Source organism: Aptenodytes patagonicus, chromosome 2 (genome assembly GCF_965638725.1).
Source record: "Aptenodytes patagonicus chromosome 2, bAptPat1.pri.cur, whole genome shotgun sequence".
NCBI classification, from domain to species: domain Eukaryota; kingdom Metazoa; phylum Chordata; class Aves; order Sphenisciformes; family Spheniscidae; genus Aptenodytes; species Aptenodytes patagonicus.
The window spans coordinates 138,928,700-138,952,613 of record NC_134950.1 but is presented as its reverse complement, the minus strand read 5'-3'; the positions used below and the strand labels follow the sequence as shown (position 1 = coordinate 138,952,613).

The 23,914-nt window shown below is 37.3% G+C and overlaps 1 protein-coding gene across 3 annotated transcripts; it reads left to right on the top strand.

Moving 5' to 3' along the window:
- Nucleotides 1–3,670: 3,670 nt before the first annotated feature.
- Nucleotides 3,671–23,730, top strand: LRRC72 (leucine rich repeat containing 72). Of its 3 annotated transcripts, none has more exons than XM_076331394.1 (8): nucleotides 3,671–3,758; nucleotides 5,561–5,634; nucleotides 9,042–9,111; nucleotides 12,056–12,137; nucleotides 18,091–18,180; nucleotides 20,181–20,342; nucleotides 21,589–21,616; nucleotides 23,210–23,730. In XM_076331394.1, the coding sequence occupies exons 1-8, from the start codon at nucleotides 3,729–3,731 to the stop codon at nucleotides 23,310–23,312; spliced, it is 639 nt and encodes a 212-aa protein (XP_076187509.1). In that variant the 5' UTR covers nucleotides 3,671–3,728; the 3' UTR covers nucleotides 23,313–23,730. The 3 variants fall into 3 exon arrangements, with proteins under 3 accessions (XP_076187509.1, XP_076187508.1, XP_076187511.1); XM_076331393.1 differs by having other exon boundaries at nucleotides 20,178–20,342; XM_076331396.1 differs by having other exon boundaries at nucleotides 20,178–20,356; nucleotides 23,210–23,317.
- Nucleotides 23,731–23,914: the final 184 nt, after the last annotated feature.

Below are 23,914 nucleotides of genomic sequence, written 5' to 3'. Positions count from 1 at the left end.
CCTGAACTTGTTATGGTCACTGTGATGTCATCAGGGCCATCAGCAGGATTAACAGTATGAGCGAGAGAAGTCATTCAAGTGCCTGAATGCTTTAGACAGCATGGAGTATTCGAAACATCTGCACAGGGCTTGCAGCTACTGGACCTACGGGAGACCTGCACTCTTCTGGAGCAATAGCTGGAATGCAGGTGGGATATCCTACTGACCTTTCCTTGGGCTTCTGGGTTTCACCTGATAAACACTGATAAAATATTTCCGGTAACAAGAAGAAAAAAGGAAATATGCATTTATCTATTTCGCATTTACTTCACACCTTTCCAAGTGAGATTTATTTACAATCTCAAAAGCAAGTTAATTTTACTAGTTTCTTTGTAGCATTAGTATAACACAGGCAATTTTAAATTTGTCCCAGATAAGTTTCATATTTTTTTGATGGATGTTCTGTAGGTATGCAGAACTGTACAAACACGTGAGATGGAAAATAATTCTGTAGTAGGATCTGCTTTCTTTGGGGGGTTGGATTAGATGACCACCAGAGATCCCTTCTAGCATAAATTCATTGATTCAATAAAATGAAGATGCAGTTTTTAAAAATACCTTTTGTGAAAAAGCCATACAGCCCAATACCTTTGATGATAAGTATTTAATTATAGAAGATAGTAAAGAACTGTGCAAGCACCATACTGTAATGGTGTATATTGTATCCATTTCTTAAAAAAAGTGGTGAGTGCAATCGTGCTATTTTATTTTTCATTGTTAAATATTTTTCTTTTTACATGAAATAAATGTGCTGTAAAAATACAGGCCTTTCAGGGAGATGCACTGAAACACACTCAACATTAAATCAGGGGCCAATAAGACTACAAAGGTGAGACTAATATGCAAGTAGTTTAAATTCTCTGTATGAAAATGAAAATAGATTTTACTTAAAATATTTGGGACATTGCATGAAACAAAAATCTTACTAGTACAATATATAGAGAAATGGAGACCTTCAACACTGTAATTTTTAGAAATTATACTGGACTTGAAAAACAGAAATCGAATATAAACCGTGAAAAATAAAGAACATAGTTCTAATATTATAGACAAAGAACAACTGTATTTTGAAGATTATAAACTTTGGTGATTAAAAATATCACGTATTAGACATCGGTTTTAGCATGTTGCATCATTCACAGCTATTGAACAATAGGTTAAGTTACAAAGAGCCATTGTGCTATCAATTTTTCAGTAAAGCCCTATCGAAATCATTGGGAAGTCAAAAAACAAGATAAAAAATGGTAGAATTATTTAGCCCATCACCTAATTATTGTCCAAGTGTCACTTGTTAGACTGTGATAAAACTCTTCCCACCGTATTTTCCCCAGAGAGGATGGAGAACGTGGGAGGCTGGACTAGAGAGCATCTAAGTCCGTATAAAGGGGCTCAGCAAGAGGTTACATTTTAAACCAGGTTTAATCTGAACTTTATTATCCAAAGCAAACCTGTATTTCTATAATGTGGTCTCTAAAGTGATACAGTGACAATCCCCTCTACCCATGGTGTGGGGTTGAAGCATGGACATACTCAAATGTACTAGGAGGCCTCTGAAGTACTTCAGGGAATAAACGGTGTTACTCTGTGGGTCAGATGAACTCCACTGGGCACCTGCAGTCCTGGTGGTTTACAAAATGAATAATCTCCTGTTCTGTCCTACCACCTTTGTCAGTAAAAACAGAAGATCTGTGCTTTCCCCTATTTTCATGTTCTGTTATATACTATAAGATCACATTGTCTTGTTGCAACTGCATATCCATATATAAACAAATTTAGTATTTTTAGCACAGAAATATGAGAACTTTTTGGAAAAACATGTATAGCAAGTAAGTCATTATTCTGAATATCCCAAAGGACAAGTGATCATTTATCCATTTATGCACAGCAATCCAGGAATAGGATTAAATAGGTGATAGGTTACGTATTTTGGAAAAGGACACCACCTAGTCAGTGTAAAATATCGTGATAGTTCAGTCTGAATACAAAAATACTCATTTTCTGCCAAGTTCCTTTAAACTTAGTGGAGATTTTAAGCGTCAATTCTTGCAGATGCAGAAAGAAAAAGAGATTAACTTTATTGAATTTTAAACAGTCTCTATTTAGGCATCCAGCCTAAGTCTGTAGCTACCAGTGATTAATAGAGACGAGCACCTCAAAAAAAACAAAACATATCAAAACAAACCTCAACCCATGTATGTCACACCTCTGTGTTGGAATGCAACAAAATAATCTTCTAGAGGTTCCCTCTCTCTCCATACTTTAGATTACTGAATTTGCTTGTCATACCATATTAATTGGACTACTTGGTAAGACAATTGTATTATTAAAGTTGACTTCTTCTTTAATAACCATCTCACCTTTCACAATTCTAAAGTGGCTTTACCTTGTCAATTGAAAACACAGAACTTGAATGTAAAATGAAAAAAATACGGATCTGTGTACCAGTTTCTTCTCCAGTACATTTGCTCTTTTTATGTTTTTTAATACCCTAGAGATATTTTTAGAAGCTAAAATAAGTGATTAAAGACATTTCTGTTGTCAGTTTTATACTTTTAAGATGTCTAGTCTTTCTTATTTGAGGTTTCTATTTGTTTAAAGCTACCTAGCTGTAATGGAAGCCACCCACACAATTTTTCCATGAGAATTAGATATTTGCAATATAATACTTGTACTGTAGTTCCATTCCTCCATCATACACACTACATCTAGTTTCAGTGGTCTGAACAAGCAAAGGCATGCATATAATTAATTCCATGAGGGACAGCTTATTCATGTATTTGCACACACAACTCTTGCTCTTTGTATATCAGTTGCACATAATTTACAATGACTATTTCTGCTAACTTGAGCACTCTGTGTAAATTCAATTCTAAATAAAGCTCCAAGTTTTCAGACATATTTTTGTTGTAGCTTGATCAAACATTTTCTATTGTCCTACATGCACATAATCATGCACACACACACACACTGGAAATGGCTTTTTCTATTTTTCAGCTTGTGCTATGCAGTAAAATGGTTATAAAAATAACACCATGGCAACAGTTGCTTGCACATGTGGATGTCATAAACATTTTGTGTTACTTTACAACCAAATGCACTGTCGCAGCAGCGGGCGCGTTCCAAGAGTGGGGATGGAAGGCATTTTCTCAGGCACCAAGGTGATCTGCAAGTTGCAAATCAGTAATGCATATGGTGTAAATTAAAGTCACAAGTGTTCTCCTGATAGGTGACATACATGCACATAGGATTTGTGCTTTAAAAAAAAAAAAACAAACCACAAAAAACCCAAACCCACACAGGAATGTAGCTAAAAATAATAAAAAAAGGCAGCACACGTTTTCAGGATTGCGAGCGAACACGACCCAGACTTCCCAGAGGTAAAGCAGCTCTCTCCCACTTCCCTCAGCCGTCGCCGCCCCGGGGTCTCCCGCAGGGACACCCGGGCCCCTCCCCGAGCCCCGGCTGCCCACGCTTTCTGGGGAGGCGCCCCTCGCTCGCTATCCACCTCCTTTCCCCGACACGAAGCCCTGTCCGGATTAACGCCCAGCTGCGGGCTGCCCAGCAGAGGTTCAGGCTCCCATTTCGGTGTTAAAGGGAGCGCTGGGACCGCCACGCCCGGCAAGGCTCTGCCACCCCCGCCCCGCCGCTCGCGCTCCTTCCCCTCGGCCGCCTAGGAACGGGACTCTAAAATGGCGGCGGCCGCCAGCGCCGGTGGGCAGGTGAGCGGAGCGGCAGCCTCTCCCCTCACCCGGCCCCGGCGCGCCGCCAGCGCCCGCATCGCTTCCCCGCCTCCCGCCGCTCTGAACGGCGGCCGCCCCCGGCGCGGCCCCTCGCAGCCCGCCCGCCCCCGCAGCGCCCCCGGCCCGGCCCCACAGGCGGGCGGCGCCGGCCTCGCCCCCTCGCTCTGCCGGGCCGGGGGCGCGGGGGAGAGGGGGAAGCTCGCTACCGCACACCAAATGAAGGCGTGCTCAGGTCTTGCCGCGGCGGCGGAAGGAGCTAACCTCCCCCGCTCGCCCTGGCAGCGCGGGCCGGCCCCGCCACTCCGCGTCCGCCCTGGGGCGACAGCGGGCGGCTCGGCTCCTCCGAGGCAGCCGGCCCCAACCCCTGCGCGACAGCCTGCCCTTCCTGGGAAGGAATTGGCCGGGAGAAGCCGCGCACCTGAGCTCCGCGGGAGCGGCTGGGGGCCCTGCCGGGGCCTCGGGGTTGTGTGGTGGAGAGCCGGGGCTGACTGGGAAGGGGGCTCCCGGGGCGGAGAGGGGGTGAGATCTCAAATAATGGAGTTTGGGAAATACAAATCTTGGGGCACAGTCTGCTTGAGTGTGACTGTCGAACGCAGTGTCGGGGATTTCTGTTCCTGCTCTAAGTGTGCGTTCCCCATCGGTATGTCTGGCAGCTGCGCGCTTTCTGCAGTCCCCCGGAACACACATCAACACGCCTGGGGTTGTCGCACAGCTGCTTTTCTCCAAATAGCACCTCTTGTTCCATCTGCAGATTTTGTCTGCGTAGAAAGAAAAACACATCCGTTTGTCCCGGATTTTTCCCCTACCTGACAGCTGTGGTCAGGCTCCTGGCCGTACCGAGTTCCTGGGCAAACGGCCACTGACCCAACATCAGCTGTGTGGAGTAAGCGGCTGGTGCGCACTGCGAGTCCCGCGAGCTCCTTGCTTCCTCTCTTCAGAAAGTGCCACAGATGTAGCACATTTGCAAGTGCACCCACAGTTATTTTATGTATATTCAATACGTCCAGAGCACGCTGGAGTCATTGTGCAGCTAATATAGGCCGCTCTAGACATGCCAGGCAGTGCTTCCAAACCATTTTGTATTTGCAAAGTTACACTAAGTTTGTGTTTTAAACAATATTGATCTTAATGATTTTAAACAATATTGATCTTAATGATGTTGGGCACAATAACTCATGTAGTAAAACCATTTTTTTCTGATAGACATTTTACTTTTTATCAACCACTAATAACTGAGATCCATAATCCTTATGTTACTAGGTTTCATTGCTTTTGCAAATTACAGCACATCAGTAATATACTCTGAAAATCAAAATTGTGTCTACATTTTTCAAAATTAAATGTACGAGCGGAGTTTTCTGGATGCATAATTTTAAAACGTCATGTGCATAAGGTAAAGTTGCGTAAAATAAAGTTCCAACCGTATTGCAAGGTAAGCAGTTTTCTTGTTGACCACCTGTACTGTGTTGGCTGACCTGAGTGAGAAGCCCATTCTCCAGTCAACAGACATTGTTTTTTCAAGTAATGAAAAATTACATGAAAAGAAAATTAGCATAAGTGTAACATAATTGTTGGAGTGTTTTTGTCAATTTAAAATAGAGGCTGCTAATGTAATATCTCTTTATCTCTCTTGGACTGCGTTATAGTTTGCAAGGTGCTGTGATGTATGTATTAATTTTGGTGTGCATATTAATTTAGATACTGACTATGCATATGTTATAATGTAATGAATCTATAATTATGCAGTGTATTACGCTGACAAATGTACTGTATACTGTCAGGCAGTAGAACACCAGCTGAAGATCTGTGGCGTTAAGAGGAATGTGGATGTCTCAGTATTGTATCTGGCTGGACAGTAAGTAAAATATGTTTCTCTGTTTGGCTTTTACTAGAAGTAGAGAACACAGTAAATGGTAACCTTTCATAGTGCTTTCTGTATCAGATACTCTCTGAACATCATATATATGTGAAATACCAGTAAATCATATTTCTACCTAGTCCATACATGTTGTGTAGGAAGAAATGGTGAAGATACACTGACACACATAGCAGAGCTATACTCACAGTGAAGTAGTTAACTGCCTCAGCCCTAGATATACAATCCTTCTCCAGCAACCCAGAATTGCTTGAGGGTCTGTAAGTTCACAGACTTGGGCATGAACTTCTACCACAGGGAGTAGAGGAGTGAGGCTTAATGGGCTGATCTCTGCCTGTTCTAACTGGCTTGTAAGGGTGGGTGGAAAGAGTATCAAGAAGGCAAATGAAAAAACACAGGACCTGCCCAGTCTAAGAACTGCCAAATTTCTGACCTCCCTGAAGAAATCTGTTATTGCAACAGTAAAACTCATTGGTAGCACCTTTGAAATTACCTGCATCTCTACTATTAAGAATTGAAGGGAGGGCAGGGCAACATGAAGTGAGTAGAAGTACAGGAACACTTGCTTGGGGCTGGCAGTATTGATCAGAGAACTGATTTCCTCCGAGAGCTTTGTGAAACACCTTAAGATGTAGGGCAGATGAGGAGAAGAAACCATGCTAAGTGAAGGAAGGCAAAGCTTCCATGAACCTGTGGGTGATAAAGGTTGATAGAGGTGTATGTTGTAGGATGAACATGCTGAGAGGCTATCATAGAAAGGTGGATACGTGACAGGACATACTTCAAAGTTTTTGGAAAGCATACGTTGAATTTCTGGCCAGGGCATAATTCCAAGTGTTGCGTACCTGTCTGCAGCCTCACAACTGCATCTAGTGTTTGTACGATTGATATCATATATAAAGAACTAATGTAGTTTAATAATTCAGGGACAAGGTTTTCAAGGTCTCTAGGTCCTATGAATGCAAAAAAAAAGGTGATAAGGGATTTCAGTGTTGTCTAGCCTGTTTTCAGTAGAAATCGGGTGGTCTTGAAAAGCTAAATGTGCCCACTAGTATCTTTAAATTCCTTAGCACATCTTCTGATTTACATCAAGCAAGTTTTTGATGCTTTGTGAAAAGAAAATGTAAAACATATAATTACTGTCAAAATTATTAGAATGTGTATTTTAGAAAGAAGCAAACATACATAAAATCTAAGGGAGAAGTTTAAATAATGAGAAAATTACAAGATGCATATATATATTTTCTAGACAGTCCAAGAAAATTGTTACAATGCGTATGTGTAAAAGAATTAAGACTGTGTAGACAGTCTTAATAGGCACATTTTCTGATTTTAAATACTTAAATGTGTGCCCTCCGCTGGCTTTGAAATATTTTTTGGTATGGAATAAAAAGAAATGTTCAGATGGCAGATATAGAAGTGATCTGTCTTCTCATGAAACGATTTTGAGAAAGATGATGCAAGCTGGCTTCTTTGATGATTGGAGAGGAGTGAATTCCTTTTATTCTATACTGATTTATATAAACCTTGAACATCAGCCAATCTCAGTATCAGATCATGCCTCCTTAACTGTTGGTTTGACATAATTTTCTGCTGGCTGAAATAAGAAAATGAAAAAATAATAATTAAAGTCAATCAAATAAGAGGGAATGAGTTTTTATTTTTAAACCACTACTATTAAAAGGACATGAAAAAATGTACTTTTGGACACTGAAAGCTGTCATCCTAGGAAAACTGATTAACTTAGAGGTAGGTAGGAAAAGAGTGCTGCAGGCCAAAAAGGATCAGTTTGTAAGAAACATGCAAAGTCTGGAAGGCACACAGAAGGGGACAGGCTCTTTTAAAATGTTAGAGGAATTAAGCTCTACCTGGGGCAAATTAAATGCCTTAATACCAAAAAAAACCCCAACCAGATCAAGGCTTGGAGATAGTCAAGATGAGGCTGTTACTAGAGAGGGAGTAAAGCCAATTAAAATGTCGACCTGTAAACTAGGTATAGAACGGCAGTGACAAAGAATATGAGGAAATTTTGGCTTTGCTACCTGAAAAATAGTTCAGGGGTGTACACGTAGAACTACACAGAAGAATTAGATAGTAGCTCTGTTAAGAGCTCCGTATGTCCTGTCAATACTCATCTGCTTGTCTTTACTACTTGCAGTAATGTATTTTCTGATTACTTGTGACAATAGACACATAAATACGTATTTGCAGGGTTTGTTTTTGTGGATTATTTGAGGAAGCCAAATAATTTAACAAAATAGCAGCATGGGATAATCTGATTTTCAGACATAGAGAAGAATAAAAGTACAGCGCCTCAACTTTGTAAGGTTTGCTCTTGACAGATTTTTTTTTTTTCAAATGTAAGATCAGGAAAGGTGTGCACTCCCCCCTTGTCTGTATCTGGAGGGTTCGTTGGAAAAAAAAACCCACAACATGGGAAACTAGAGAATAGGCTTCACAGTTGGAAAACAGGCAGATCATTTTAGGCTGATGATGTGAGGTTAATTTTTAGCAATCCTCTTAGTTCTTTCTGAAACACTGGCCCTAGTCTTGCAACATGTTAAAGTCCATGAGGAAAGTTTTATTAAGTCAATTAAAATTTGTCATCTAAAGGTCATCTGTAATTATTCTAGAGGAAATCAAGAACATGGATTAAAGCAATGAAAAATAAGGAGGAGCAATTAGTGAAACTAATATTCTCTGGTTAGTAGGTAATTTGTTATTTATAATACACTAGCAAGCTCAAAGTGCTAGATACACAATTAAACAAAAACCCCTACCAGCACATAGGAGATAGTTCCAGCCTCAGTGGATGTGCAGTTTTATTTAAAACAAGACTGTTAATAAATATGAGTAAATACTAAGTTTATACGAGGACAGGAGAGAAGAGGGGTGAAAAAAGGGCTAAAGATTTCACAATATGCACTAATATGAAAAATAGAAGTGTACATTGACGTGCTTGGCGTCTGTCTTCTCTTGGCTTCTCTGGCACTGTGGCTGGACAATCCACACTGCACCTTCAAAGCAATTTTCCTTTTAGGTTTGTGTCCCCAGGATGCCAAACTTCTCCTCCTGTGTTCTGAGCAGTTTCTACAAACTGACTCATACTCCCTGGGAAAATAAATGCTGTTATGGAAAAAAAAAAATTAATTTATCACTTTGTTCCCATTTCTTTACCACCTGCTGCTTTGTTATGCTTTCAGGTGTGTAGAATGCTTACACTGTCTCTGCCATCTTGTTCTTTGCATCTTTCTCTGCTATGATTTCTACAGAAGTGTGGCTTTTTAGTGCTTGTATAATATTATTTATAAAAAATTCAACTGTTTATAAAGTGATTAAGCACCATTAATGTTAAGAAATTTGTCACTCTTTTTTTCTTCCACCAGAGGACTAAGAAGTATCCCAAGTCTATCACAGTTTCATAGGTTAAGGTATTTGTGGATTAACAACAATAAGGTAATAAGGTATTCCTTTAAAGAGCAGAACAATGCATCTATACTCCCTGATTATTATTTTGTAATTTTTCTAACATAAAGTATTATATAATTGTCAAGCTAATGAATTATTTTTAATTTCCAGCAAATTTAACTGATATAAATATGACAGTTTTGAAGAAACAGTATTTTGTTTCACATTACAGAGTATAAGCTGATATATTTTCCTTTAGATTCACATGACAGTTATAAATTTTGTGTATTTTAGAAGCTGACGTTTTGTGCTAATACCTTAGCAATAAAAAGGAAGATTGAGTATATTTAGAACTAAGTTATTGGCAAAATTGCCTGATAGCATTTTGATACCCGAGGTCTGGGATAGCAGTTTCCAGTGTAGCTCATAGCGAGTGTACCCCGCCCACCAGAGCGGGCAGCTCTTGGAACAGACTGAGGGGTGATATGGCTGTAAGGTATTCTTATCACAACTTCTGGGCTTCCTAGTTTTTCAGGAAAGGAGTGGACTGCAGGAAATGCGTAGCTCTTTTTTTATGCCCTTGCAGACATGCATAGTTTATTTCCTGGCAGGCTGGTGGTTGAGGTGAGACTCCTTTTTGCCCTCATGCACACAAGAGTGACATATAACTCTTTCAAATGTGCTTCTCCCTGTGCACAGGAAGTAGCACTGCAATGCTACTCAGTAGCATCAGCATCAGTAGGGCTGATGGGGTACCTTCTGCCATTGTACAGGCCGTTGTGTCACCTAAACTTGTTCGATTTAAGAGAGATTTCCAGGCGAGTGATTAGAGTATGCCATTGAGCTGCATTAATTTCTCTTGTATCCAGTGTGCTGTATGGTCCTAAATCAGTTACACAAACCACGTGCTTTACTTTCTCCATCTGTGCAAATCTAGATTATAGTATTTATTATATCCTGTAGGGGTTTTAAGACAATGCTCTGTCAAAATCTCTGGACACTATGGTTTCCAGCCAAGTCTAAGCACATTGTATCTTACACAAAGTCATCTACTTGACAGTAGAATTATCTGATTTAGAAATCCCCACATACATAGCCAACCATTATTAAATGGTTGAATTGAATCCAAACCTTCACCATTAGCCAGATAATTAAAAAGCAAGAAAAGTGATAAACCCCACAGATTTCTAACCTGCTTTTAAATTTCTTACTGTACGGTAGTTTACATGACTTTCACAGTGGGCTCAGGTTCTTAAAACACCAGAATTGCTTGCTCAGGTAAATAAGTAGCTCTGTGAGCAGCAGAAAAAATAAATTTACATTCCATGTCACTTAGGAGTGTATGTATATCTGCTGCCCCAGGCTAACATCAATTATAGAGCATCTTATGTTGACTTCATTGAAAGACCTGTGGTTATCCAGCTATTTTCAAAAAAAGCAAAAGTATGGATGCATTAAAGGTTGAACTAAAATCGCAGGTATAATAAGGCTTTCCCTTGCATTTCTAAAGGACACTAAAGAATAAGAGGAAATGGCCTGATGACCAAGTGGAACAGATCTGGCTGACCATAAAAGATAAATAAATCTGATTTTTGCACAGATCTCACTTTCCTACCTAAGCGGTAACAAAAAGCATTCTTCTGTTGTTCTATACAAGTTGTGTGGAAATGTCATTTTCTATATAACTTGTGTGGAGAAGCCACTCAGTGGCTTTTCTTAGGAGAAGTCTCAGGTAAATGCTTTAATAAGGGGAGTGTATTTTTCTGAACTCAGAAGATCTGAGATCTTTTTTTCTTTCCTTAAAAATGCATCACAATAATTTTATCACAAAAAAGTAAATTTCAGATGATCCTAAAACAACCGAACTTGTCAAAGATAGAGAAACACCACTATATACAATAGGTATGTGTGGGCTTTACACTATACAAGATACAATAATCATTGTGAAGAGTAGGATTTTTTTATTTGTACAATATTGCTGTTTTCACTGAACCAGGCTTTTCTGAGGTGAAGCAAGACTCAGAGAATGGTATTATTTTCAACTTTAAAGTATCTTTTCTCAGAGGATTTTAGAGAACTTTAGGAATGGAAAAACCTGTGTCTTATTCTCCTCCTTCCAACTTTCAGATACTGTTAATACACAGAGCAAAGCACATTTGTTTTAAAATCAGTGGCACAATTCAAGGACTGAAATCATTCCCCCACTAACAAATGACTTTGCATCACAGAAGTCAAAGTAGTGTCAGGAATAAAATTCTGTTTGTTGTTCTTGCATTTAAACTGTAGGATAAATACTTAGGCACCATTAGTACTCCCAGTTCTCAACTGTTACAGTGGTCAGCTTGGTATCCCATTGCATGTACTTTACCTTGCATTGAAGTCAAGACAATATTAGAACTGAGCTCCTCCAAGCAAGGGGATGAGATTTTTTCATAGGGACCGAAGATAACTCTTTGTTGGGAATATACCCATACATACATTTTTCTTCTGTAATTGTAATTGATTCTGTAAATCTGATTAAATGTCATTTTTGGAAATTTAGAACAGATATGTGCTCTTTGGACCTGCTGATGAAGAAATAATTTTAAAACTAGATGGTGGGCTTATTCCAAGGATATATTTCAGGAGTATTCTTAAATCAACATAGAATTATTACATCCTATGAGGATGTTCTCACAGTAAAAAATATTTCAAATGTGAATAGAAGTAAAAGAAAATGTGAAGACCAGTAATTCAATGAAATCTGTTAAATTTTAATATTGAAATATTATATTTGTAGTTCAAAAAATTAGGTAAGGCTGTGCGACGTGTATTTGATGTGTAATTAGTATTTCTAAAGAAGGTTCAGCTGTCGAGAATATGTAAACCAAGAGTCTTAAACAGAAATATAAGAAACTACCTATATTTAAACAGTTTTCAAGAGGCCATATTTATACTTCTCCAAAGTTAAATTTAGACTGACATGTAACAGTTTTCCTAACTCTAATTTCAGATCCAGGATTTAACTTTCTTGATCAAAAACTATTGCTTGACTGAACTCTATCTCAACAATAATGAGCTGACAGATATATCAGGTACCAATCTTCCCTTTTTAGGTTGTTGAGCAGAGGCCTATACTTTCTTTTCTGTGTATTGGCATTCAAATTTATAAAAGTGAATGACAGCAGGTAACTTAATGGTTGAAGGCTTCTATGTATGCATAACAATACATGGTAATTATTTTCTTAGAGATTTGATTGTTCCAGCATACTTGAGTGGCAATAAGGTGATATGTTTATCCTGTCATTCACTTTAATGTCAGGCAATTGTAAAATATTTTTGATCTTACATGAGCGTATTTCATATTGAAAATGAACATGCAGAGCTCTTTTTACATGATGATTTGTAGTCCTGTTGCTGACCAGGTACCCCGTAAGCTGATAGAAGTACCTTTTGAGAGCTATTTATGTTTACGTGATGAAAAACTAATAGTAGTGCTGACAGACTTAATATGAAAATAAAAGGGTAACAAATTAATAAGTTGTCCCACTTGTAAGGTAGTCACTAAGGTTCTGCAGTTTCTTCATGATATAGTTACATTTATAATCAGAAGTATTTTACAAAGTTACTGCAAAACTGTTTTATTGTAAAATTGCATGTCTTACACTTCTATTTCATTGTGCTTGCTCTTGTGGATTAAAGTGGCTGTACCAGACTAGTGAATTCATGAATGAAGAGGCCAAAGCATAATAAATTTGTGTATATTTTAGACATTTTAAATGTTAATATTTTACTTCTCTCTTTCCCTATAAAATGTTGGGATGAGAAATGATGTTGATTAGTTTCTGTGAGATTTTCAGAAAAATTAATGTTTGAAAGAAAGAAACACATGGACACAAGAGACAATACAGAAGATACCAAAATATGGGTAAGCAGAAGGGCAAGTGTCATTGGTAGAGAAATGTGGATGAGAAATACTGTATAGAATTTGGAAAATGAGATGTCTAAGCCTGATGTGGCGTGAGGATGTGAACACATAGTCTGGGTCAGCCACAACAATATTTTATAATAATTTTTTAATACATTAATAATTATTTGAAATTGAACTATTTTCTAAGGAATTCACTATTTATTGCTTGTGAGGCAAAGGTAGTATTAGGGATATACTGTTGTTTGTGAGGCAAAGGTAATACTAGGTAAGGGTAAAAGGAAGTGAAGAGGAATTAATCATTAATCCAGATTACTGGGATGTAGGAGGAAGGAAGGGAGGAAGAAGAGAGGATGCAGCTGATGTTGATTTGTTGAGGCAAGGGTGATGGGGACAAATGGGAGGAACTGGAATGAAAAAAGTTAGGCATATGTTCAAAGGATGTGACTAGAAAGATGAAAGGGATATTGAAATCTCTGATAATATTTTTTTACTAATCTCATGCAAGGTGTTACCAAAAGGTAGGCATAGATGGATAACTAGAACATCAAATTCAGTGTGCAGCATAACAAAATAATTATCTAATAAAGGCAGTCAGGTATGGTGAGAATAATTAATTATTTTTCATTTTATTTCAGGTGCTCTGAAACACTTATGTGCGTTACAGATTCTGTTGCTTCACAACAACCAATTAAAAAAACTTGATAAAACAGTGAAGGAATTGAAAGGAATGATAAGCTTGCAGACCCTAAGTAATACCTTATTTTTATTTTGCAGAACAGTGAGCTGTAGTTTTTTAGTGTTTCTTATCAGGATGTTTCTTGTCTGTTTCCTCATCATTTGCCAATAGCTTTTGAAGCTAATTATCAATTTCAACCAAATTTGACAGAAGAAAGAGATCTCTAAGACATGAAAATTCCACAGAGAGTACCTCAACTAAGAAAAACCTGCCAAATAAGTTCAGAAGTTAACTCTTTTTGGCTGCTGGCTAGCCTGTCTCCTGGATGAGTAGCTTGGAGGCAGTCAAAGCAGTTTACTGCTACCTTTTTGTAAGGAAACATGGGAGTACAGTGAGATTATCGTAGAAGTGAAGGGAGTTGAGAAATGGGTGTTACTGCTGTTGAGAGTGTGAGTGATAGGTTATAGAACCCAAATTCGTACCTCATTAATTCTGTTGCTTATAGAACTTACTTTCTGCATCTTTTTGGCAGGCTCTATGGATTTCTAGAGTCTTAAGAATAAATACACTTTAGCTATTAAGTATAACAATATCTGTTAAGTAGCATACTTTTTGATACACTGGCTGGAAATGAAAGTAGCATAGACTCTGAAATTTCAAATTAAGTTACACAAGACAGCACTGGCCCCACTAAGTTACAATGTAAGAAGTAGCCTCCAGGGAGAGTAGGATTATATGCTGTTAACCTGTTGAAAGTGAAAATGTAAGCAGTCTTTTTTCCATGGTACCTAAAAGAATGTTGTCATAGGTCATGCCAAATGCTCAGTAGTTTGAGAAAACAGGAAACAAGTTTCGCGTCTTAGTGACACAATTAATGGAGGTGAATGTCATCAAGCCATACCTCCTTATGCATTCAAAAAATTGAATGTCTGATTGCGGGAAAGGAAAATATGGCTTGAAAAGTACACTTTGAACTTGACACTGGGCCAAAATTAAAAACCAAATCAAATGTTTAGGAAGACAACATGCCTGCCAAATTTTTGTGATTTTTTTCATTATATGCAAGATCAAAAAAATAGTCCATTTAAGAATGCAATTGTTTGAAGTGATTAGGCAAAGTCTGGACAGACATCGTATGTATGAATGGTGCAGTCACTTGAATTTAATGTTATAGCCCTACTAATTAATAAGGAGCTTCAACAAGCACAGGGAGTTTGTTGTACTTGTTGCAACCGTCTGTGGGAAATAAAGACAAACAGCAGATAGTTAAAGTGCTGCCGAGTTATTATGAATGGCAGTCACAAAGACATAGTGAAAATTGGGTGCATAGTGGACTGGCCACCACCATAGAAAAGCAAGTGTTTAAGAGAACTGTCAAACAATATATAGAATATACCAATCTACCCTGATAAAAAAATCGGGTTTTAGTTCGAAGACGTGAGAGTAAATGCTAATCAGTGGAAGAAACTTAATAACCTTAACTTTACAGTCATTCCTTTTTGACCTTTACAGTCATGAAAAAATTGCCAATGTGTTTGTTTCAAAGTGGTTTCATAATAATGAGTTCTCAAATTAACAGGTCTCTATTGGTTTAATAAAATGCACTGTCATATTTGAAGTAAATGACAGCAGTAAATGAACAAAATAAATTTTAAAAGTCATATCCTATGTATCATATCATATTACTATATCATTTGTTTGCCCGCTTGCAATATTAAGAAATGTGAAGTGGGTGCAGAATTAGCACTGTGTAGCTTTGAAAAGGCCTGTGCCCATAATTCACCTTTATAAAATAAAAACTGTTTTGGGAATAGGAGAGTTCTCATTGTTGTGAGGTAGATCTTTTTTATCGCTGGACAATCCGATTAAAAAAAGTCATTTGCTAGCTTTCAACAGAACTTCTGGATACATAATAACATTTTATTATTTTGTACCTCTTGGGGACATTAGAACTATTAAAATGGGGCAGTCTAATACACTATTATTGTTCACTTCAGAAGTGAACAATGCTACTTCAGAAGTAGCATCCAGCTGCCAAAATGTTGCATTTCTCTTCCTTAAGGCTCTCTTGTGATTTTTAGCCACTGCCCAGCACTGGATTTGTAGCATAACACCATTCCTCATCAGGCCTTTAGAGAAGACACTCAGCTTCTGAAGATTTACTGAATGGGTTGCTCACAACTGCAGCCTTTTGGGAGATATGCAGGGTTTCTTCATGGGCTCACCTCGTGCTCACATATCCCTTTTGGAATCCAGGATTTTTGTTATGTACCCTGTAAATTGCCTCAACTGATTTATTATCCACAGCTGATAACATCTTGCTGCTAGACCTCAGAAAACTCCTTTTGTTCTTCACTATGTTTTTACAGCAGTAGTTCCTTTCTGCCCTGTGTGGGATAGGCACACTGTTTTCCTACACTCCAAATAGAGAAAACAGACAAAACTGTGGAGGAAGAAAACATTATTCCTGATTTGTAGAAGTAAAGTTGCATGACCTTGACAAGAAAGTAGATAGCAGAGCCAAGAATTGATCCCAGATGTTTTGTAAAATAAGACCATCTTGATCCATACAATGGTTGGATTTATTGTAAGAATGAGCAGCAGAAAAATTCATATGCCCTAAAACAAACCTACAAATCACTGTTGATGAGGAGGGATGTGCTCCAAGTAGCATCCAGATTCAGAAGTACTTACTATCAACCCCAGTTTGTGCCTTGGAAAAATCTCTCTTGAATCTTCATTCCATTCCACTACTGCTTGAGACACCAAACGTACCTGCTTTTGGAGATCTTTCTGAAATACTTTTCTCTCTGGAATGCTATCACATATTTTCTTGACTCAAGAACAGACTTATCAGATATATACCTAACATTCTTTCTGTTAACACTTTCTAGAAAAAATAGCTATATACTACTTTGTTTGGTAAAAATTGAACTTCCTTTTGTTGCCACCGTGTGGGTCTCTTACTACTTCTAAGTACAGTGTTTTTTTAAAAGTTGTTAAAGAATTAAAATATTTTAAGTTCTCCTCTGAATACATGAACAAGCATTTTCTGTGTAGGAGATACCAAATGTCCATTCCAGCCTTACTGCGCCCTCAAAATAACTGCAAAATCGCATCAAACACTGAGCCCTCTTTGGCAGTCATACTTATCCTGAAGAACAAGAAATGACATCTTGTAGTTTACAAATCTGTGTGGAATATTTCCAGACTTTTTTCTTCTTCTAGTATCTCTTATTTGCTTCTGTAATACCATCTTGCCCTCCCTAACTGCTAAAATGACATTAACAGAGGATTTTTTTGCCCTAGAGTGAATATTAGCCACAGCCTCTCCTCATAGAGAAAAACAGGCCAGTGTAGAACTTGGTGGAAGTTGTCAAAATTATTAATTTAAGATTTGTTTTCCCTGCTCTGATCTCAAGGTAGCAGCCTCCTGATTATTTTTACTTTACTGTCCCAGAAGAACAGAATTTGTATGATGAGAAAAATAGCATTATTATGTTTTTCATTCAGGAAAAAAAACAGCCAACAACACTTGTTTGTTTGTTTGCTTGTTAGCTGATTTGGGAATGAGCCAGCTTCTATTTTAATCAACTTCAGATACCACTCTCATGAAACAAACTGATCTGGCATGTCAGCTAGGCAAATGTTCCACATCTGGCAAAGCAGTAACACAGCATTGATGCCTGTCGCTGTGTTGCAAAGGTTTGATTATTCAGGTAATGTGAACCTGAACATAAGTATTTTAGTCGAGTTGCTAATGGGCTTTTGGAGCTTAGTACCTCAAGTCTCAATGAAAGTTAGTGGGATCCAGGTTCGCAGGAGCTTAGGCCCTTTTAAACATTTTACTCTAAGTTTCTTGAGTTTTCAAACTCATCATCTGTCAAAACATCAGAAGACTGGGTATTTACATTTTATGTTGTGTCTATGGGATAAAACCTTTGTATCAGCTATGATAAAGCCTTAGGTGTCCTAAAGCTCATCTGGTTTTAATAACTCTCTCCCCCTACAAATTTTGTGTCTTACCTTTAAGCTGTCACACCTAAAAGACTACTATTATTTAAAATAGGCATCACCTAACAATACGTAAGAAAATCAAAGGCAAACACTTAGTGGTTTTGTCTGTATATCATAAAAAAATAGAAAAAAAACTTCAAAGTTTTGGAGTGCATGATGGCACCTTTACTCAGTTCTTGCCTGTGGTATTTTGCATACTCTGCAATAAGCCAATTCTTGCAGTCTGTGTTTAGTTGAGTAATTTTGCATGTGTAAAGAGACTGTGCTTTGTTTACCTTGCATAAGAACAATTTGAATTTGATAATATTTTGTACAAAATCTTTGGCTACTAGTGATCTTTAGTTTTCCTGCCTTGCTAAGTTAGTTGTTTTGCTGGGTTTGTTTTTTTGTGGTGGTGTTTGTTTTTTCTATATACGTTTTGCAGACCTGTTCCATAACCCTCTGGCACAAGACCCAGACTACCGGCTTTATGTGATATACTTCCTTCCTTCAGTACAGCTCCTTGACAGGAAGTGTAAGGATTGCTTTCCTCTTCTCACAAAGCATTGACAGTTGCTTTTGATTTTAATCAGTTTGGAAAAATAGGTGAATTAATCTTGCCTGTTCTTTTACCTGCACTTGTTGATGTAGCAAAAGATCTAATTAACAGATACCCATTTCTTGCAAGATTTGTCAAGCAAATAGATTTTGCATGGCATAAACAGTTTACTTTGCCAAATGCTTTTGGTTTCTCTCTTTTTCTATTTAAATTGTGTATGTGTATGTTCATCTTGTATCTTGGTCTACATATTTTTGGGTAAGACAGATAAAAGCCTGTGCTTAGAAACATGTGCCTACATTTGTGCATTCAAACTGGTATATTCACATGGGTGAGCGTGTTTACTTAGATATGGATAATAACATCAGCTATCTACATGTTTCTGTACAGTTTAAATATGTATATGCACATTTCTTGATGAGGTACATGCTGACCAACTTTTCAGATATAAATCTTCATAAATCATCAAGAGATCTTTCACAACTTGTCTACTGTAAATTCTACAGAAAAAAGAATTGTTGTAAGAATAGCCAGATGATAAATCAGTCAATCCATAAACATGCCACAGCGGATCCAGAAAATCAACCTTGGTGATTTTTGTCTCTGGTGTTTGGAGAGCTATGTGATTGGCAGGAGGACTGAAAATTACTGGAGAGCACTGGGAAAGGTGTTGATTCCTACCCCAGCTCTACCTTGTAAGAAAGTAGTGAGGAGAAACAATGTAATCTTGAAAACCTGCTCCCAGCCTCTAGAAGAACCCGGATGCAGGACTTGAGCAAGGCAGCCATGGGACATCTGCAGGTGCTGGCAGACTGCGTAGCTCTGTCATGAAGGAAAGCTGGTGGATGGGCCACAGCATGTGTCAGGGGTCGATGAGGAGCTGCTGGATCTGACCACATGTCCATTTGCTTACACATTCATTTCTCACTGGTACCTCCAGTCTCTTGAATATTTGGTCTTGTGTTACACCTGTGCTTGGTGGGTCTGTCAGACTGTTTTACTAATGATCATTTTTGACTAGGGAGTGATGACTGAAGCTTAATGTGCTGGAAAATACGTGTTGCATTTACAGCTCTAGAAACACTTCCATAAAAATTCCTGGACTTAATCTCCTAAATACAGTTATACTGTAATCAGTCCTGGATTAAGACTTGAGGCATTAATTTGTGTCAAGCTGTACCCCGGACTTCCTATTTGGTGAACTATTTCTCTAACATTACAAAGCTTCTTCACCATCTGTGGAACATTACCACAGCATAGTCCTGGCTGTCTCCTTTACATAAGACATGTGCTCACACTTCTGTTACCTCCAGGCATGACTACTGCAGTTCCTTCCTAATTGGTCCTCCAGACACCATGACTTAAAAACTTCCCTGAATTCAAAATGCTTCTGTTCTAAACCTTTAGCTCACTTCTGTTCCGTAGCTGAAGTACTAGATTAGTATGCAGTTCATGTCATTGAAGTTAACATCCCCTATTTGACTTAACAACCTCAAACTCTTTGTTTAAAACTTAAAGTTATTTTTGAATTAAAGTGCAAAACAGGAAAATTTGAGGCTTTTCTTTTGATTGCACTCATACGGTTTTCTCTCTAATTGAGCGATGGGAATTGAACTGGCCTTGAACTAGGACTTGTTTTTGCTATTCACAGAGAAACTTCCAAATCTTTACTGACTTCTGCAGTGGATCTCATTTAAGCAGTATGAAAAGCCTTGCTTTCTAGTTTCTTGGTTTAGAACTTCTGATCCTACTGCACCCAAAAGAAAAAGCTTATTGGATAGCACTTCACCCTAAAGCCTTAGGAAGTATCACTCCATGTTCCCATTTTGAATCGTTGTGAAATTACGCAGATTTACACCGCTGCTGTTACAAAACTCAGCACAAAAAAAGTGAATCACCTTCTGCATGCAGATAGATATTACCAGCCTTCTAAGTTGCTAGGAAAAATAAAAATTTTATATCCCTTTTAACAGCAGTTACACAAGGAGAGAGGGAGTCAGCGCTTCATCTTTATAACCGTGAAAGGTCTTGTGTTGTGCAGTCAATAGCTTTTGGAAAGAGAGTAAATACACCCCTGGGGACTGCAGTGGGATCTAGCAGATGCACTCAACCAGCCAGAAGACTGATGATGCCCTCAGGTATTTATAATAATGTAAGGAAAAGCATACATTTTTAAGTGATTTGGATTAGAAAAAGTTCTTTTCACTCATCTGATAAAAAGTTACTGGTTTTAGTAATAAAGTATAAACGCATCAGGAACTCAACCAAATGGCTTCATGCAGTAAGTAGTAATAGCAGCAACAGGCAACAAATGAATCTACTAAGAGTATTGTGGTAAATAAGTTCTAGTAACTCCCTCTGGTTACAAAATTGTCTTTAAAGATAGCTGAACAAACAAAATTTCATTTTTTTTCAATATGTGTCTTGTGAGTGTTTAGTTTTAGTTTTATTTAATTAAAAACATCTCAATACACTTTTAAGCTGTCTCAGACAGTGATCAGCATCATAGAGTTTTGATGCCCTCTAGTGCTTTTATGAAATAATCTCCTGAAGAAAGTATTTTCTTCTAAATAATGTTTTAAATTTTAGATACCTTGCCTAGTTTTGCAAGCAGATTCCTTTTTATGCTTTCCAAGCTGAGAATATTTTAATGATGTCTTATAATAGCATCTAAAGTAATTTTTAGAGTTCTTACAACATTCAGATCTGGAAGACAGCATGATCCTGGCACAAGAAAGCAGGTGAATACCACCTGGAACCTTGTGACTTGTACCATATGACAATCCAGAACAAACCTTGAAATCCCACACAATCTGATCTGCTTTTCTGACGTTTTAAAGATAAGAAAAACAATATTGTGCATATATGACTGAAATGGTAGCATTTTAAACAGTAGTGTAGATGAAATTTGGAACAGTAATAAAATAACTGAATTTTTTTTTAAATGTATATATCACAATAGTAAACCTGAAAGTGTGTTTAACAGCAATTTGGAAAAGGTTGGGAAAAAAGAGATCATTTAATCATACTTAATAATGTAATTGTTTTACTGATAATTATCAAAGTAGGCATACAATTGTCTTTACTTCTACCATGCAGTCATTCACATACATAGACAGTGGCATCATTTTTCTGTGAAAGAAAAAAAAATGCATGGAAATATATGTCTACAGGAAATAAAATACAAGAACTACATAAACTTAAAAAAAATCCCAACAGATACTTGTTTCCACAGTAATTTAATAAAAGATGATCTTGAACATTTCAAATCATCTGCTAGTTTGCAGTTCATTTGAACAAGTTATTTAGGATCAGGATGGTAATCCTCAGCTAATCAAAATGCTGTATAGCCATTAATATCTTAATTTGTACTTCTTGTTATAGGTTATGAATTTGGAAAGCACACAAATAAGTAAGTAACTTTTTGGACTTTTTTTTTCTTTTGCATCTCTGAAGTATTTACTTAATTTTCTCTTCTCGTGCCTAAAAAATACCCTAACCAGAGAAAACGTCCAGTAAAAATGAGCTTTTGAAAAATTTTCTGGTCTTTTGTGTTTAACATAGTTGCAACTCTATACTATTCTGATGAGACAACCTACCTGCTGCTGTCTGAAATTTAATATTGAAAGGTATTCCACATTTGGAAATGGGTATATAAAAATGCTATTTATTTATAAGATCAACTACTGATCACTAGAAAAAGCATGCTTTAAGTATTAGAGCATCAGAATAGCTGTTCTATATTATGGCCCAGACAACTTTCTCCTCACTGGCTGTTCAAAAACACATACTCTCTGGAAAATATTACTGACTTGTAGAATGAAACTTTTTTAGTCTGTACTTCATGTTACTTTTATTCTGTTTGGTTTAAAAATCACAGAAATAAATGTAAAACTTACCTCTGTTATCTCTGTGTCTGGACTGAGGTAGTATAAAGGTTGCATTTTGATGTGATGACATTTTTAGATGCTATCTTTATAAAAGTAAATTTACAAACTTCAGATTTCAGGCTTGTTTATACTTTCTAGCTTTACCTATGAAAATATTTCAAAGATTTATTAGAGGAAATAATAAAAGCCTACATATGATGATATCCTTTAACAATTTGATTTTATATAGCTACTCACTTTGAGTACAGCTCTTTACAATCAAGCTAATTTATGTTTAAAAATGAATTCACACTGCTTTCAGTGGACTTAGCTGTCCTCACTGATACAATGGATGCAGAGCTTCCTCTCCATCTTATTTATGTAGATGCTTGGGCTTTGCAAGGTACCTGAGCATGCGACGAAGTGTGTTATCTCAGTGGAAATAGTCACATAGTTTATATCAGGTGTGTGTTGCTACAGGTACATCTTTATGAAATAAGTTCTTATAGGATCAGATTTTAATATTGTATCGGAGTTAAAAGGTTTTGGTCTAACATGACATCCTTGTCGGTTCTGCATTGACGTTGTGCGTCTGCCATTTTTCTCTCCCAGACTGCAGCTGTGGCAGGATACATGAAAAACACAAGCTCACAGTGTTCTGCATTCAGAGCTTGGAGAAAGGATATTTGCATGGTGGCTGGTTAAAAAATCCACGGTGAAATAAATGTGCATTTGCATGAATGAGTATTATATCACTATGAAATCATAAAATTAGTTTTATGATTTCTATTGAATCAGAGCATTAAAAGTATACAACAATTATAATTTTTGTGGAAAAAAAAAGCAGTGAAAACAAAATAAGATTTTTAAGTCTACTATAAATGTATTTTAAAAAATTTATAGCATGATTTTTTTTCCTTAGAATCCTGTGATTCTGACCTTTTCTCATTTTGTTTTGCTTTCTTAAATTTGGTAAAAGAAGGAAACCTTCTGAAAATTTAAAATTTTCAAATCCTCACTGTTAGTGTCATCATGACTTCTAACTTCACTTTCTACACAGAGTGCGTGTGGTAAATCAGCTCCAAAGTAGTTTGGAATCATCCAGATAATGCGCATTTGCTTTGTTCTTTTTGCAGAATACCATTTGAGAACTCCGAAGATGCCGTTTTACTACGGGCAATGACAAGATCTCTAATGGAATTTTCCTCTGTTGACTGGAACAAAGTAGCCACCTGTTGAGAAAGACGGCTTGAAAACAAAGTAGAAGAACCCCGTGAGAAGCTGACAGTCCAATTTAGATGAGCGCTTTCTTCCTTAAGAAAAAATTATTCCTCTCTCTAGTGTGGAGATAAGCCTCTTAAGTAAGTTAATATCTCTATAGAACAAGTACACTAAAACATGCATCTAATTAAATGAACTTCCAGCAAAAAAAGTATTAGTGTAACGTTTCTTTTATCATCAGATATGTAATATGGAGAGTGAAGAAATTAAGAAAACAAATGATAAATAGTGGCAATGTTTCAATGAAAGTTGCTTGAAATGCAATTCTTACCATACTTTTGTTATCAGAAATTATTAAAGCTAAACTGCAGTTAATTTTTAAGAAACTAAGGATAAAGAATTTCATTCCTTATAGTTTCTACTGGAGAATTAGACTTACCGTGTTCACTAGCAGTAATTTGTCTTCCTCCATCAAAATAAAGATATGAGAAAGCAACCATTAAGCTTTTCTCATTTCTGAGAGGGATTAAAGTTTCAATTTGCTAATTTGTGTGCTGCACAAATGCGCTGAAAACTCTTAGTTTTATGAGGATACTCATATGGTCTCAATACAGTGCAAC